The following is a 17,847-nucleotide window of genomic DNA, read 5'->3' on the forward strand; positions in this document are numbered from 1 at the left end:
TAGTTTTAAATTTTCACAGTTGCTTCCCCCCTCAGTAAAGTGGTACAGTCCGCTCATTCTGAGCAGCGCAGCAGACAGGGATGAAGCGAATAACAGTCCGGGAGAAGATGGACTACATACGTGTACACTAAACCGCACTAAACTGGATCATGGTTTTGTTACACGGATTCTGGATTCTATACATACTATTTTCACGTGAGTTGTTAATCACTATTCTAGTTGCTCGCGACATAGAAATATAGAAAACTAAAACAGCTAAAGCAACAGGTTGAGAGTTTAGTAAACCTTGAGCTCGGCTTTATTTTTAGATTGATCACGGGTCTTTGTGACGGATTTTACTATTATCCATTTTCATTTAAAACTGACAATGCATTTACAATTTACTTTTTTTTAAATTAAATAAAATCTCCTTTTTACACTTTATTGTTAAATTAGTCTGTTACATAAAAACCTTTTACAAGTTTCAAGTTATTAAAATTATTACTGATTTAAATCAATATGTATTTCTGTTCAACATAATTTATTAATCTTTATTAATGATTATTGTAAAATGCCTGCATATGTGTAATATATAAAAGGGACTTCATTATAGGGCATAGACAAACATTTAAACTATTTAACATCCCAAAGTTTAATTGTGGGAGAGAATTGTAGGAAGTGCTGCTGAAATGTGTGTCAGGGAGTGCAGCTGCATTGTATCAGTTCTTGGATGGGTGGATGCAACAATACAATATATGATGGTTGTTTTATGAGCATTTCAGTGGCCAACTTTGTGAACTAAAACTACACTTTAAAAAAATCCCTCTCAGTGAAGAGAATGTGTGAATTTGTATAAATATTGTAGGGAAAAGTTGTTTTGAGTTGGTAAAGAGCTGAATACTATTTTCAATATTATGTAACGCCTCCCTGTAATAGTTTAGTTAGCATCAGCAATTCATTAACACATATAATCAGGTAAAGTTGTCTTCTACTAACGGCTTGGTTTAAATCTCTTTAACCTAATTGGGTGTTCATGGATGACCGAATCAACGAGTGTATCTTATTGGTGGGACCTCAACATCCCCCTCCTGCACTGAGCCTTAGTGGGTGGGGGTTCACCATAATGCCAAACAATGAGTCAAACAGGCAACAGAGAGGACAAAATGAGGACCCCATCTACCCTGAACGGAGCATTAATGAATGTATTCTAGAATTCTCGCCTGTATTCCCCTCAGCAACACGATCATTCTAAAGTACATCTGGAAAATGCTCAGGAAGTTGCTCCATTTCCTCTAGGTCAACAATGAATGAGTGAAGATCTCATCCAAACATCTGTGGTGACTGGCTGTTGTATATTTTTATGCAGTGTGCTCCACCCTTTGACAAGAATTAGAGTATCTCTGTGTGAGAGACCTCCTCCCTACTTGTACTCAACTTGATCTGTTGTAAGAGTTTTCTCAGAATATTTCGGTTTCACCATCCCACTCAGATAGTCAGAGATGGTGACGTCTCTCCAAAAAATGACAGCTTCTTTCCTCTCTGCACAAAAATGACACTTCTTTCCTCTCTGCACCCCCTGCATAGCATGGAATTGAACCACTTCTTTCTTTCTTTCTTTCTTTCTTTCTTTCTTTCTCACTTGTGTTTTCCACATCAGCAGATCCTCCTCTCGGGTGCTTCTCTGATTTTGTCCAGCTTTCTGTTCCATAATCTCCCAACATGGCTGGACAAACACACTCTTTCATGCTTAGAAACACACACACACACACACACACACACACACACACACTCAATTGCTGACTGACTGGATCCAGATGTTTTTAAGTATTTGTTTTCAGGTCATCTATCATCTCACCTTGTAATCTCTAGCTGATAAAGTGAATTCCCTTTGGAATGGTGTGACTAAGCATTCTCGAAAAGAGGCACTAAGCAAAATCTTTTTTCTTTTTTTTGGCCTAGACTGAGAAAGGGCTTTTGGTAATGAGCACATGCCTGTCTCTGACACTATGAAACGTACCATTACACTCAAACACCATAATACTAATCATGAACAGGTCAGTAGTCATTACTGTTGCTGCTGAAAGCTCACTGTATCTTGGAATTTGCATTACTCTCTTTGCTCATGAGTGTGTTTGCCGTTCAGCTGAATTCTATGAAAATTATACAGTTTTGTCATATTTGTCTAATTTATAACCATTAGAGGCACAATAACATTTTCTTTTTTGATAACTCTCAGACACAAAGGAGCACAACTGTCACCCTTTCAAAAGGTACTAGTAAAATGTAATGCTTTTAAAGTACTAATATGTATTATCCTACAACAAGCATAACCTACAAAAAAGTAGCTTGTTTTAAACACACCCAATGTCAAACACTTAAAGGGGTCATATGACGCTATTTCAAGTTTTCCTTTCTCTTTGGAGTGTTACAAGCTGTTAAGATAAGATAAGATCCCTAAAGTTGCAAAGACTAAAGTCTCAAGCCCAAAGAGATATTCTTTATAAAAGTTAAGACTGGTCCACTCCCTCCTAAAATGCCTCGTTTAAACACGCCCCCACATGTCTACGTCACGATGTGGGAAGATTTGCATAACGCCGCCCAAATGTTCACGCAAAGAAAGAAGGCATAACTTTATTGTTGCTGCCACCGCCGCCGCCATGTTGTGAAGACGCTGTGTGTTTCGTTGCGAAAACGAAAATACTTTGTTTGGCCTTCCAAAAGAGGACAAGATAGAAATCAGTGGTTAAGTTGTATTTACAACACTGTTCCAGAACCGTTCAACCCAAATATTCAGATGTGTGCAGCACATTTTATGGAGGACTGTTTTCTGATCCTGGAAGAGTAGACTACAATGCCTTCTGTTCTGACTCACAGAGTGTAAGTACGTTCTTTATATTTAAAGAATTTGCCACTGATGATTCAAATGCCAGTTTTGAGCAGTGTAGAGTAGGGCTTGTTGTTTGTCATTTCTCCGATCACAAATGCAGACATGGTTTTATGTTTACGCGGCACGATGCAATGCAACGCGTAAAAAGACAGTATAAGTCATTACAATCCGTAATTATGTCCCCACTGGATGCAACAAATGCCTCGTTATAATAATGGGTTTTAATATTTTTGTCTCGTCACTCCGGCCGGACAGGGCATCACAATACGCTAAGGGGCATAACATTTCCGTCACACGCTTGAGGTATTCGGCCAATCACAACGCACTGGATAGCTGGCCAATCAGAGCACACCTTGCTTTTCAGACCGATGAGCTTTGTAAAAATCAATGCATTTCAGAAAGGCGGGCATAGAGGAGAAACAATAATGTACAGTATGTGGAAAATAATGTGTTTTTTTAACCTTAAACTGCATAAACACATTGCATTACACCAAATACACCAAATAATGTTCTTTAATATGGTTATTTTAGTCTCACTTCTGACTGTTTCCAACAACTGAAATAAAAAGTGTCATAATTTTGACATAATCTGTTGAAATAGTAAATTCAAAACTTTTATAATGGTCAGCTAATTTTAATGGCCAAAAACTTACACAATTATTATAATTGTGACACCAAGTGAATAACATTAATGTACATCTACAGCATGAGAGGAAACCAAGTAAAGCATTTTATTGAAAAAATGAATGAGTTAATATCAATAATTAAAAGTTTCTCAATGTTTTACACAAATTGTCAAGCTCAACCTTCAGTACTGTTACCCAAGTTATCACAAAAAATATAAGTTTATCAGTTACTAAAAATGAATATTTGCAGAGTTCTGACTGTCTGTATTTTTATTTTTATTTTTTTAGTTGTTTAGTTGCTGGAAAATAACATTGCACAAAACAGAGGGTTCTACACTGTATTTAGATGTCTCAAACTTTGTTAACTGGGTTGCTATATATATATATATATATATATATATATATATGTGTGTGTGTATATATATTGCAGAATAATATTTTTTTCTTAATTCTAACGGTCTTAACGGTTTTATAAAAGCCATTATGAATTTGCTATACAAATATAGCTTTTGCAAATTCTGCATATCTCAGCTTCCTGTCCGGTGCTCTACATAAGGGCTAGAAAACACTACATGACTTTAACAGACTTTAAAACGCTAGCAATCATACACTTGCCGACCTTATAAATTGCTACAGAGATAAACTAGCCATCATACACTAAACGACTGAGGATCACAGACTTTTTCTAAACACAACAAACTCATGCCTCGTTACTAGAAGATGCATGACAAATGAAAACAATATGTGATATCCTCCAATTGGATAGAGACACAGTCAGAAGCTAATAAATTAAAGTCTGTGCATATCATACTCGCAGGTTTCTGGGAAAATCTGCAGACTGGCTCTGACTTTTGTAAACTAGTGTCGACTTGTGTAGTGTATTCCAGCCTAAAGTGTAATTGTCTTACTGTCATTCAGTAATATTTACAGTTTTTTTTTTCTCAATCTCTTTCTCTCTTTTTGGCACAGTGCAAAGTTGTAATGGTGTACAGGTGATTGTGAAAGATGAGAAGAAGTTTGATATGCTGTTCAGCTCCATTGTTCTTCCGTGTCATTACACCACCCACTCCTCTCAAACCGCCGTGGTGCAGTGGTGGTACAAGTCCTACTGTACAGACCGTACTCGGGATTCCTTCACATTTCCTGAGTCCCTGGGAGTCCATGTATCTGATCTGGGAGCCACGTCTCATCTGGACTGCTCTGACAACAGCCGCACAGTCCGCATAGTGGCTTCAGCACAGGGATCTTCCATGACATTAGCAGAGCACTACAAAGGAAGAGACATCTCCATCATTAACAGTAATGTGTTTCTGCTGTCTTATAACTGCATTATTGTTTGTTTGTTGTTTTTGAAGAGGTTTAGCTTGATTCAAGGCAAAGTTCAATCAAATATGAGGCAGAATATTGAATTTGATCATAACCTTATAAACCTTTCAGTGTTTACAGATCGTTTAGTTGCACAAAATGACAACATTAGTAAGCTGGAAAGTGAAATTCCAAACTTAATGACTCACAAAGGGGACTTCCATGGTTATCTATTAACTAGTCAATTCAACAGGTTAGTCTCAAACACAAAACTGTAAAATGGTCAACAAGTTGGCAGCCTAATAGTCAATTTAATAACATCAAGATTAGATCAATTCATGAAGCAAAACTGTTCAAAATATAGATCAAATATGGATCAAATCTACACTTAAAAATATATACATTTAATTGCATTAGAAAAAACAAACAAACTAAGTGGAATTTATTTTAAAAAGACAGCCTAAGCAATATTTGGAGACATTTTTGGTGTCAAATTTACAGTACCATTCAGAACTTTGGGTTGGAAAACTATGCTTACAGCGACTGCATTTATTTGATCACAAAATTTAATATATTTCAAATATATATACCTGTGGTTACTCAATTTGTGCACCTGTGTGAACTTGAGGGGAACTAATTCATACAGCCACAAATACTGGGATTCAGTTGGTTAAAAGTAATTGTGAAATGACATCAGTTCTGAGAAAATGTTTTGCATAGTTTGTTTGCAGATACTACCTATTAAATATGTATTTTTAATGCAATGGCATTCATAAAATGACATTTAACTGTGGCTTAATGGTCCAAATATTTCTTGGAGCCACTGTGTAATAAAATCATCTTGTTATATTATTAGATTCTGAACCCGCTCTATTCTCAAGTCTGCAATCTTGTGCATAATCCATCTCCCCCTTAGGAAACCCAGCCGATTATGCTGTGTTTTCCTGTTCCTTAAATAGGGCTGTTTTTTCTAGGTCGCACAATGGTCAGGGGGCTGGACCTCATAAAGGTCTCACAAAACACCCCCACAGCCTTCCTTATCAAACGCAAACACCATCTCCTCTGACTTTAGTCATCAAAGCTCTCCCTCCTCCAGTCACCTCTCCAACAAAGACTACGATTGTTCTGACAAAATATTAAAGAAAGATAATGAGGATGAATGATGTCTTGTTCCTACTGATTAAAAATGTTAAGTTCTAAAAGTAAATTGTGCAACTGACAGCTAATATGTTTTTATGTTACTGTGGAAACCAAAAAATGAAATAAAAATATTAAAATGAGACATTTACTCCCCTACAATTAAACAGCTTGGGTTATCAGCAAATATTTTCTGGCCTTTTCAGAAGCAGATCTTCACATTGGACAGCTGCAGTGGGGCGACAGCGGTGTGTATTTCTGTAAGGTGATCATTTCTGATGACCTGGAAGGGAAAAATGAAGGCCAGGTGGAGCTACTGGTGCAGGGTGAGTCTCACGAGTGCATATCCTTCTCAAAAACTAAATCAACAGTACAAAAAAGTCAGTTGATGTCTGTATAACACAGTTTTAGAAAAGTCTGAACTGTTAAAAATGCTCAAAAAAGTGTCAGTGAATGCTGTGCTTTAGGGACTCTCAATATTTGTGGTTATTTACAGAGTTTCCTATAAAGAAATGGACCTTGTTCTCCAAAAATGTTTACTTTTGTGTGTGCATGCTTGGTTATTGTGTCTAAATGATTGTTAATGCCAATCCCAGTCTGAATTCCTGAGTGCACTTACAAGCGCTACCATGACGACAACCGTACGGCGCATGCCTCTCGACAGGGCTCAGATCCTTAATGAGAGACACTATTGTTCATTTGTGTCCCCGGCAGATCAGGAGAACCTCACACATTTTACACGTCCTGGACAGGATCACTGTGGGGAGAAACAACTTGTTTGGTGCTGTGGGACTGACCCTAACAGCATAAGTTATTTCTGTGCCAGCTGGACAAAACAAAGTCAGACGCCTCATGCCAGACAAAGAGTAAATAACTGACCGTTATCCATGTGAGCAATATAAGACACTTCTTAAGCTGTTTCCATGGGAACGAAGGGGGTTTCAGGGGCCAGGGGATGCCAGGGCCTGTACAACAGTGCTGTGTGGTGAAAAGAAAAAAAAACATGAGAGGGTTAGAACTTACACTGGCGAATCAACGATAGTGTTATGTAGGCACTAAGAAGTGGAGGAAGGCACTGCCTTCTGAGTAATCAAGATTTAATTGGTTTAGGAAGTGGAGAGTGTAATCTGGAGTATTTAGTGGTTAAAAGTTTGACTTTGAACCAGACACTCCCTATTTCACCAAACGTGCTGTGTAGTCATGTTTTACTTGCCGTTTAGATCTTGATTGTTAGTGGTGGATGCCTAGGAAAGCGACGCTATTATTATTTAGGATCAGGGATTGCACTGTAAAAAATTAACAGTATTTAACTGTAATTTCTTACAATACTATATTCAGAATTCAGTAAAATTAATTAATACAATTATACTGTAAAATCAAAACATCAAACAAAACTCAACTCTTTAGAATAATAACCCACTTTTTAGCAAATTGTTGTCTTACCAAGCTGGTGACCACATTTTCTTAGGTAAGACAACCAATCACTGTGGAAATAAGTAGTTTATTATTCTAAACCTTAAGAGCAACTAAGTTTTTTTTACCTTGAAATATAAGTTTCCATTCACTCTGATGATACACTGCCTTCTAATAAGGTGAATGCCTTCTGTTTCTTTGTCATGCTTCCCCTCAAACGTCTGGGAGTATATAGTTTGTTGAGAGGGTATGAAATTCTGCCAAATTGGCGGATTGCTTTAAGAGCGCAACAAATGCACTTGTACAGCTATAGACTGTAATTACAACAGTGATATATTTACGAACATACAGTTGCTTGGTTGAGCTACCCCTTTAAGTCTGATAATAACATGCAGTCTACACTACACAGCTTGCCTTCCCTATATCTCCGCCTGTCTCTCTCTTCACGAGGTCCCCTTTACTCTCAGGTTACGGTTGGTTTAATGACTGTAACCGAGGAGTAGAGGAGATGGATATTATTCCTCTTCCTGTCTGCCAGCTCAGCACTTCCTGTCACTCAGGGATAAATCTGCTCTGACAGTGGGCAGTTATGTTTATGGCACCCTCTCATTCAGTTTAAAGACTTGTGGCATTTTGTGAAGGCCTGTAAAATTTGAATGTGTTTACAAAGTCACAACGAATTGGAAGGAGTGACTGATCTTTTATTCAGTCTTATTCAGTTCATTTCTAAATGTCAAAATTAAAAAACAAAAACAAAACATATGCATGAATGAATTGTTCTATTTAGAAAACATATAGGATGACTTTTCATTTCATGCTAATTTTAACAGATAAGATTCTGTCTTCTGCACACTTGTTCCACTAGGAATTGCATACAGACAAAAATGTTGGGTCCTAAGCTAAACACTAAGGCCAGTTTAGGCGGTGAGAATGCTCTTTATTTTTGGCGGCATGCCAGTCATTGACAAAGTACGCTCAGTGTAAAATAGACTGTACATTTAAAGCCACCACTTCATTTGTCTCTCAGGGAAGATGTTTGTTGAAATGTAATTGGACAGTGCTCTGGGACACCTTTTAATTCCAAACAATACCAGCATTGTCTCCATGGTGATGACGTACCCTTGCCCCCCTTTCAGGGTGGTTAATGAGGCTGTGATTAATTAGTCCCCCATTTTCCTCCGCTGAAGCCCCCTCTTCTTCATCTCTTTCTCACTCTCTTCATTCGTGCACATTAGTGAACCTGATCTGTGCTTGGGCCAGATATAAATACTGAACGAATGCACACATCTACATTAGCATAAGCCCTGGGAACCAGCAACATGTCAACGTGTCACTACTGTCATTTATTTCATACTAAGTATAGTTTAAATCTATTAATATATTTACTTAATGACATATATCGCTCGAGACTTACTGATATAAAAAAATTATAATTAAACTTTACAATAGCCCTGCTTGCAATAGTTCCACTTTAGCACAATCAGATATACTTAAGTATATCTTTAGTTAGACTTACACCATTATGGGTGATTTTAATCATTGCAAAATGGGGAAGTACTTGTATGGTTTTTATCAGTATGTAACCTGTTTTACACGTCATATGAAATGTTTGGATCTTTGTTATGGATTTGTAAAGGGAGCATATAAATCATTTTGTTCCCCTTGGTACGTCTGATCATAATGTTGTGTACCTGGTTCAGTTATACAAATCCTAAAGAAAACTAGGCTGGAATGTCGTTTAGTTCCGGTGTGGTTGAAGGTATCTATTAATTGTCTCCAGGGCTGTTTTAGCTGTACAAATTGGGAGGTGTTTATAAATGCTTGTGCTGATTTAGATGAACTCACAGAGACTGTCAGCTTATATTACTTTTTGTGAGGATCTTGTTATCCCCAAGAAAGAAATTTGCATTTATCCAAATAATAAACTGTGGGTCACTAAATCTGTAAAAAACACAAATATTTGTTTCAAATAAATGTTTCAGTTTTAATCATGGTGATGTGACTCAGTATAAGGTATTACAAAAACAAGTTAAAAAGGAACTTAAACTGGCAAGGCTTAATTACAAGCATAATGTGGAGTATATGCTTAGCACTGGAAATTCACGTTTTGTATGGGAGGGGTTCCATGTTCATGTCCATGATGGGGATGCATTCTTAAAATGTCATATTTCTTTTGACAGGAAGCTTGATCGTGATCTCGCTAATGATTTGAATGTTTATAATCATTTATATATAATTTTATAATCATTTTAATATTCATAATTTTAGTCAGGAATTGGCTTTTTTTTAAATGTGTCTTTTGAACAGAACAGTGTGAAGGTTGATATGGATATAGTCTTAAAACTTTTCCGAGGTGTAAGAGAGAGGAAAAGTATTATTAAAAATTGTGCAGAACAAGTGGCAGATATTTTTTGTTTTATTTTTAGTATGTCATTGCACCTTCATAAGGTTCCTCATCTTTGGAAGGAATTGTACCTGTGCCTAAGAATAATGTACCAAAATGTTTGAGTACAGGCCAGTAGCACTTACCTCTCTGATTATGAAAACATTTGAGAGGATGGTGAAGGATGAGCTTTTGACCATGGTACAGGCAAATTTATAAAAATTTCTGGGGAAAATGTTGGTAGTTTATGTTAATGTTATGTTCAGTTATGTTGGACATTTAGAGGAGTTTCTGTTATTGAATGGTGTTACCGTTGTGCTGAAGAGTAGCGCTGTCAGTTGGATTTTCACTTTGCTGCAACATAAAGTGTATAATAACCCCAAATCACAATTTTTCATTGAAGCAAAATTCACCAATCAACATGGAGCAGATGTGTGTGTTTTGAATATGTTTATTCTGAGCTTTATTGGAAGTTGTGTTTCGTCAACGTAAAGCACTTAAGTTAAAACAGCATTTTCTTGTTTTATGTAACGTAAACCATGATTGAAGTAGGTTACAACAACAAAACTAGAATTTATAGGTAGAATCAGATAGAAAGACGCCCTTAAAGCAACAACTGCACATGTTCACTTTTTACAGTGTAGAGAGGCGTCATATCATCAAGTTTGCGGATGATTCAGTGATTATGTCCCTCATAGTGAGGGTCTTGATCATGGTTCTGTAATGGCAGATTTTATTGATCGGTGCATTTTGTCCTTTTTGGACATCAATGTATTCAAAATTAAAGAGATGCTTATAGATTTTAGGAAGAATCCTACAGTCATCTCTCCTGTAGTTATTAATGATCATGTTGTTGAGGTTGTACATCAATTTAAATACCTTGGTACTGTAATAGATGAAAAAGGTGACTTTTGAGGCTCATGTGGATGTTGTGTGTAAGAAAGCCCACCAGCATTTGTTTTATCTGCGGAAGCTCTGTAATTTTAATGTGGACGGTACTTTTATGAAAATGTTTTATACTTGTTTCATTGAATCTGTCGTTACTGTTTCATTTGTATGCTGGTATGGGTCACGCAACCTTAAAAACAGAAATAGATTACAGGGTATTGTTAAAGTGTGTGGTAAGATTGTTGGTACCACTTTTAATGACTTGAATGACTTGTATAAAGCTAGGACTTTGAAGAAGGCTGAGTTAATTAGGAATGATCCCAGCTGTCACAAGTGAGGCTCCCGTACCACCGCCTCCACACCATCAGAGGGAACCCTCACCAGAGTATTGACTGATTCTCATTCGGACTCCAATTCCCAATAGCCCATATACCTGGGACTGATTGCACACAGACACACCTGCTAGTCATTACACTCACTCCATATAAGCACACCACACACACATCCTCGCAAAGTCTTGATTTGCCTAGGTGATCATCTCTGAGCGGTTCTTCATTGTGGATTGGTCATTCTGTTGTGACCTGGACTGTTTCTCGTTTCTGGATTCTCTGCCGCCTGCCATGACCTGTATCTGTTTATTGGACTATGATTCTATGCCGTCTGCCCTGATCTTAGCCTGTACTGTTTACGCCCTCATCTCGCCTTTACGACTGTTTGTCTTTATTGTTCTGTTGTCAAACAAACTGCAAATGGCTCCTCACTCTGCAGACTCATTGTTACACCAGCCATCCCTTGCAGAATGTTTTTAAGTTGCTTCCTTCTATTTGTAGATATTATCTGCCTTTATGTAGGACTAATAGATTTTTTTTTTTTTTTTTTGAAATACCATCTGTCTTTTAAATTACTTTATTGAAATTATTTATGGAGTCGTTGTTGTTGTTGGTTTAAATTGTGTATTGTGGTGGTGGGTGCTTGTTTTGTTATTGTATGGTTTACTGCTGGCTGTGAAACAAATGGCCCCCTTGGGGATAATAAAGTTGACCTTGAATTGCACACAATTACAGTGCATTAAGTACAAAATTAGTTGTTCCAATTTAGCAGACTTTAAGTATACTAAAAGTACAATTGCAGGGTATATTTATTAAGCACCTAAATATGTAAATGTATTTGTAGTATACTTAGCATGAAATAAATGTATTTCAAATACATTTTAGTATATTCATTTTTCACTAGTGTACTGTTTGCATCTTTTGTATTTGTAAATATTTTAGTATAATAATTATATAATATATAAATGGTACATGCATCAACATGTTTATGTAAAGCTTGAAGTTTGGACATGGAAGGTTTATTTTTAACATTATTATTTACTTTTTTATTTATTTTTTATTTCAATTACTTTTGACTTTAAATGTTCATATGTTACTTTGATAATTTGCAAGCACATGTTGCATGGTCACACAAATAATGTTATGTTATATACCAAAATGCTACTGAAAAACACCACTGGTCTAAAGTTAGTTATTCATCCAGAGACAGTTTGACCTTTCACCCTTTTCTTGTTATCTGTCTGCAAACACACACATACACACACACACACACACACACACACCTAAGCACATTACCAATCAAATGTTTGGACACACCTATGCCTTTTTTATTATTAATATTTTTAGTATAGGAATGTAGTGACCAAAATTGTTATCCATTCATGCCTGCAAAACTAATTTCAAGTATTTAACCATGACAAGAAACATAAATTCAGTGAAGTGTGTCCAGAGCTTTTTACTGGTACTGTATGCAGACTTTGTTTTATACTTTTGCATTTGATTTATTCTCTGAACCAACAAAAAGGCCAATCATGTTTAAAACAACAAATCAAGTTTTCATAACAGCTTTCATCTTAAACTTAATTAATCCACAGCCACTAACAGAGTAACTTTTTCATAATAACACACACAAGCATTTAAGCATTTACCCACAACCCTAAACTTTGAACTTTCACCTGCTGCCCACTTCTGCTGTTTATGTCTGATCTTCTCCCTCCTCCAGGTAGGACAGGTGTGCTGGATGACATCCTGCCTGAGTTTGATTTGGAGATTATGCCAGGTACGCCTGCCATACCTCTCTCTCCCCCTGTCCTTTTCAGTGGGTGCTCTCACACAGGTCCTTTTCAGTTCACCTGCTTCATCTTCTGCTGCAATCAGCAAACTCCAAAATGCTCCAATCTGATCTGTTCCCTCTGAGAAAAAAAAAAGATAATTCAAAATTACAGGACATCAATGATTGATGTAGTATAACATTACTGCACATTAAATATGGGCTACTGCATAACTTTAAGTAATTAATCACATGATTGTTACTTTTTATGGAAATTAACACATTAGTTACTTTTACATCTCACCCTCTGCTGAGGCTTTCTCTCTTCCAGAATGCTAGCAGTATTTCTTGCCTTTTTTATTTTTTGTTTTTAGCCACTTGCGTTAAAGACAGCTTAACTGATTATAATGGGAGTGATAGTTTTGCTGCATTGTATCACGCAGCTCGCTTGCAGAGCAGACACGCTGTCACACACGCATTCACTGTGGAGATCTTTACACCACCAAATTATAATGAATAAAGGTTTTCAACTATATTTGATGGCAAAAAAATAGGTAAATAAAAAAGTAACACTTCTTACTTTCATTGTTTTACACATTATTATGTTAGGTTGGGTAAAAATACAGGTTTTCTGATCTTGAGATTGCTTCTTCCAACCTCAGAATCGATGATGTGCCAGTGTTTCCTGCACTGCGCAGTAAAATAAGTCATATTTTACCTGTCTTTGCAGTCTAAATCGAATGTGATTAAAAAAGGCAGTGTATCACAAAATAATAGCAGGGGGAAAAATGCATTTCCATTGAGTTGTCTTTGCAAGCTGCAAGCAAAAACATGCAGTGTGACCAGTGTAGTCTGATTCACCAACAAATGATTCTAATAAAGTGGTTCTCTTTAGTGAATCAAAAACATGCCACAGAATGCATGGACAAATGACACTTATGAGCCGGTCTTTTTTAATGAACCATTTAAAAGACTCATGAACTCCGTTGAAGGAGTTACCAGTTGAATCATTTTGATGGATATGTCAGAGCGGTTCTTCAGTTTCACTTTCAGTAATGCAGTTTATTTTATATATATATATTACATTACTGTGTGTGTGTGTGTGTGTGTGTGTGTGTGTGTGTGTGTGTAATTTTAGTTAAGTTGAGTTAGTGAAAATCTACTTACCAATGGTCAAATGACACCTGATGGCTTGTCTAATTTATTTCATCATCATCATTATCATCTAAATTCTAAACCCTTCCGCAATTGACCTGCCTTTTACATTAAAAGGCACAAGTTTTTACATTACAAACTTAAAGGGATAGTTATTTCTCAAATAATTAAAATTCGGTCATCATTTACCTTCATGTCATTCCAAACCTGTATTTTTTAATCTTCCTTGGAACACAAAAGATGATATCTTAAAAGATGTTTTTGTCCATACACTGAAATTCACATTGTTGTTGACAGATTTTTCACTTTTAGATGAAAATACATCTGTGATTGTGCATGCTTCTTGATCATTTCAAACAATTCATAATATTCTAACCAAGTTCAGAATTTCTGCCATAGATAGATTTTCTGCTGCATATTACAATGACAATAGAATTCTTATTTACATTGGTGTTATTATAAAGAATGGGAAAATGTCCAGAAAGTCCATAATGATGTCATTGTGTCAGCAGCTGGCAGCCTATCAGAACTGAGCTCTCTGCATGATGGTGACATAGACTTCAGGCAGACCTATCGGCAGGTCCAGAGGAAGGCACTACCACCCATCAGTGACCAAATGGAAGAGCTGCGTATCCGAACAGCATCGATTGGTGACGGGCTTCGACCCTCACATTATCAGAGCAATCACTCTCTGGATGAGCATGACAACAGGTACAATCTGAGTGTGTGTGTGTGTGTGCATGATCTAATTATTTAGGAAAGGGGTTTTCAAACTGAGACACAAGAATGATTTCTGAAGGATTTAACATCACAGAAATAAATTACATTTTAAAATATGTTAAAATAGAAAACAGTTATTTTAAATTGTAACAGTATTTCATAATATTACTTTTTTAATGTATTTTTGATCAAATAAATGCAGCCTTGATGAGCATAAGAGACTTCTTTCAAAAACATTTAAAAAATCTTTCTAACCCCACACTTTTTAACTTTTAGTGTGCACTAATAATATCATGACTATTTGTGCAGATGGAACTGTCGTTCTGAACACCTGCCCCGCAAAGCCTTTGATGCTAGGGGGCGCACAGGGTCACTAGATGAGCTGGAAGAGTTTGCTATTAGCTTCACAGTTCGCATCTGACGAATCTGCTGGAAAGGGAAGTAAAATAGCTCACGTGCACGCGCACATCCCCAGTTAACAATACGATCCCCGGTTGATCCATAACACCGGCAAGTGACGCCCCCTGGTGGATACATGTTAATAATGATTCAAATATGTTTTTTGATTCTATCGAATAACGTGAACAACGCAATAATCCTTTAACTTTGAGCAATGATACATATTTACAATCCTAACAATGTGAAAATAATTTCATTTTGAACAGAAATCAATGAAAAACCGGTTCGGGTTTTCTCGGAAGTTGTGCACTTGTTGGTGGGTGGAGTCTGTGGCGTCATCGTGGAATGGGGGCGGGGAATCAAACTTCCAAAGAGCAAAGGTGTGTTTACAGCTATACAGTCTCGAGAGAATATCGGTAAACAAGAACACATCGGGATATAATTGCATCGCATGTTTTACGATGACATGATGGCCAGCGTGCATTGTCTGTATGTGTTTGAGTCGCGTATTTAGTAGGATCGTGCCGTGTTTTGGAAAAGTAAATAAAAAAACGCCTTCCGAATAACCGAGAAACATGAAAGAAGGACTGAAGCTCAAGGTGCTTGCGCTCGTGCTCTGCGTATTTCCAACGGGTAAGTCGGCATTCAAAATAACTGTCAGGGGTTGTTCTGGGATATTAGGGGTGTTTCATTTAGTGGCATGCCGCTTTCAAAGTATTTAAAACATTTTCTGGTAATTCTATAAGTTCAGTGGCGAGGTTGATCATCAGCAGGTGCAAACATGACCCGATCACGTGATTTAAAAGCGTCATGCCAGCCAATACGTTAACATTATGTTCTTCTGAAACTTTAAACATTTCTTCATAATATTTTATAAATCTTTGTATGTTATTCTTTCAATAGTGGTAATGTATGCATTCTTGTGTCTCCTTGTCTTGTCATCTTTTGTTTGTTTTTGTATAATATTTTTGTTTTCTCTCTCTTTGTTTTATTATATGTATTTGCATTTAATTCCTTGACAATGTTCTTATGTTATTGAGCATTAATAAAAAAAAAAAGTTCTTCTTAAACTTGATTCTGTTTGTATGAGCAAGGATTTGTAAAATAGAGATTTTCAGGCCAGGAACAGGCATAGAAATGAATAGTCTTTAAAAAATTGTATAGTGAATATCATTATTTTTGTTATGCTCAGCTCTAAAATATTGAATTGGTTGAAAATTGTTCTTTGTGTGTAAAATCCTTATGTAATGACAAGCAAATAAATGAATGACCGTGGTCAGAAGGTGTGGAACCCTGATGCAAACCGTATGATAATTGATCCCTCTCCCTCTGTTCTCAGAGCTGTTGTCTGTCCAGGTTACGGTTCCACATACAGAGAGATACACAATGTTGTTTGCTTCTGTCACTCTGCGATGTGAATATTCCACTTCTGCAAACCAACAAGATGTTCTGGTCACATGGCGATACAAGTCCTTCTGTTTGGATCCAGTGCTGGAATATTACTCAGCTGGTGAGTGGTGTTGGTCGACTGAAAATATAAGGCTTGAGCTCTGCAAAGCTGTAATCTGGAGTTTGTTTTTGTTTTGTCTGAATAGATGAAAGTTGAATGCAGTGATTGATGTGATCATGTACGTTTCTTTCTTTCTTCAGCATATCAAGCAGCTCTGGGTCTGAAGCAAGACCCAGCCAATGACTGTCCAGACAGTCAGCGCACTGTCCGCATAGTGATTCAGAAGAGAGGCCTCAGTGAAGCTATTCTGGGGACAGAATATCGAGATCGCAAGATATACATACAAAACAGTGAGTCTGGACACACAAGAGCGTAAAACTCTGAACAAGATGTTTTAACCCTATAAAGCCAGACAAATAAAATAATAATCCGATTTTTTATTTTTTTTTATTTTGGATGAGATTATTGAATCTTTAGGCAAAATATTTGATCAAATATAAAGGCAAAGCTTGCATGTGCATTATGTTTTGTACCATATTTGATACATCAGGCTTCTATGACCCATATAGTATGATATAGTAAATATGGAGCACACACATGTAGAGGAAAAAAAATTATTCAAAGGCCTAAACTGAGCAAAAATTATGCAATTTGGTACAGTTGTTATTTATATGGAATAGAAATAAGATGAAATTCTGATAACTTGTAATGTAAATCAATCACATTTTTATAATAGTGTAGCAAACTACTTGCATAAACTGCTTATAAATATCAGTTGTCACTTTATATCTCCCAATAATATGTATTAGTAAGATGATATTTAAATGTTTAGTTTTGTGATCAAAGCCCTGTAGTTTTAATTTTGGGGGGCAAAACATATGATGCAGTGCATGTACAAATAAATGTTCCTCTAAAGCCTGTTGTATCATATTTGATACCTACAATTTACCATGATTTTTTATAAAAAAAAAAAAGAAAAGAAAGATGTATATATATATATACACATTTACATTTACATTTAGTCTTTTATAAAAAAAAAAAAAGAAAAGAAAGATGTATATATATATATATACACATTTACATTTAGTCATTTAGCAGACGCTTTTATCCAAAGCGACTTACAATTGGGGGATACATAGGTTTTACTTAAGGTTTAATTAAGTAAACCTAAGTTTAAGGGGGACATGTTTATAATTATACTAAGAGGCTTATTAAAACTTACTATTAAAAAGTAGAAAAAATGTGGTAGTTTGTTTTGCAACAGATTTTTCAGCTTGAAGTTTTGATCACGTTGATAATTTAGAGGCATTAGAAAAGCTGGTCTTAGAAATCTCATTAATCAGGATCTCAACTCACATCCCATAGTTTATATATATATATATATATATATATATATATATAGCTG

At 36.2% G+C, this 17,847-nt stretch overlaps 2 protein-coding genes across 2 annotated transcripts in view; both read left to right on the plus strand.

Annotated features, from left to right (window-relative positions):
* Positions 1-73: 73 nt before the first annotated feature.
* LOC107595865 (immunoglobulin-like domain-containing receptor 2) lies at positions 74-15,050 on the plus strand. The gene is made up of 6 exons (XM_016286453.1): positions 74-195; positions 4,462-4,791; positions 6,141-6,260; positions 12,671-12,727; positions 14,386-14,584; positions 14,903-15,050. Exons 1-6 carry the CDS (start codon positions 150-152, stop codon positions 15,012-15,014), a joined length of 864 nt encoding a protein of 287 aa, XP_016141939.1. The 5' UTR covers positions 74-149; the 3' UTR covers positions 15,015-15,050.
* A 282-nt stretch (positions 15,051-15,332) lies between these two features.
* The window catches only part of LOC107595866 (immunoglobulin-like domain-containing receptor 1), a 4,028-nt gene continuing 1,513 nt past the window's right edge, over positions 15,333-17,847 (plus strand). Inside the window, exons 1-3 of the mRNA XM_016286454.1 lie at positions 15,333-15,625; positions 16,332-16,502; positions 16,643-16,792. Of these exons, the coding sequence (XP_016141940.1) occupies positions 15,568-15,625; positions 16,332-16,502; positions 16,643-16,792 (379 nt within the window). The 5' untranslated portion in view covers positions 15,333-15,567. The remainder of the gene's footprint in view (positions 15,626-16,331; positions 16,503-16,642; positions 16,793-17,847) is intronic.

This window comes from Sinocyclocheilus grahami, unplaced genomic scaffold, assembly GCF_001515645.1.
Source record: "Sinocyclocheilus grahami isolate Dianchi unplaced genomic scaffold, SAMN03320097.WGS_v1.1 scaffold209.1, whole genome shotgun sequence".
NCBI lineage: Eukaryota > Metazoa > Chordata > Actinopteri > Cypriniformes > Cyprinidae > Sinocyclocheilus > Sinocyclocheilus grahami.

What these genes read in the sequence shown, in the direction of transcription:
- LOC107595865 (XM_016286453.1), top strand. Translation starts at nt 150, where the DNA reads ATGGTTTTGTTACACGGATTCTGGATTCTATACATACTATTTTCAC. An exon ending in AGACATCTCCATCATTAACA is followed by an intron (nt 4,792 to 6,140) that starts GTAATGTGTTTC and finishes TGGCCTTTTCAG; the next exon opens with AAGCAGATCTTCACATTGGA. An exon ending in CTGGATGAGCATGACAACAG is followed by an intron (nt 14,585 to 14,902) that starts GTACAATCTGAG and finishes CTATTTGTGCAG; the next exon opens with ATGGAACTGTCGTTCTGAAC.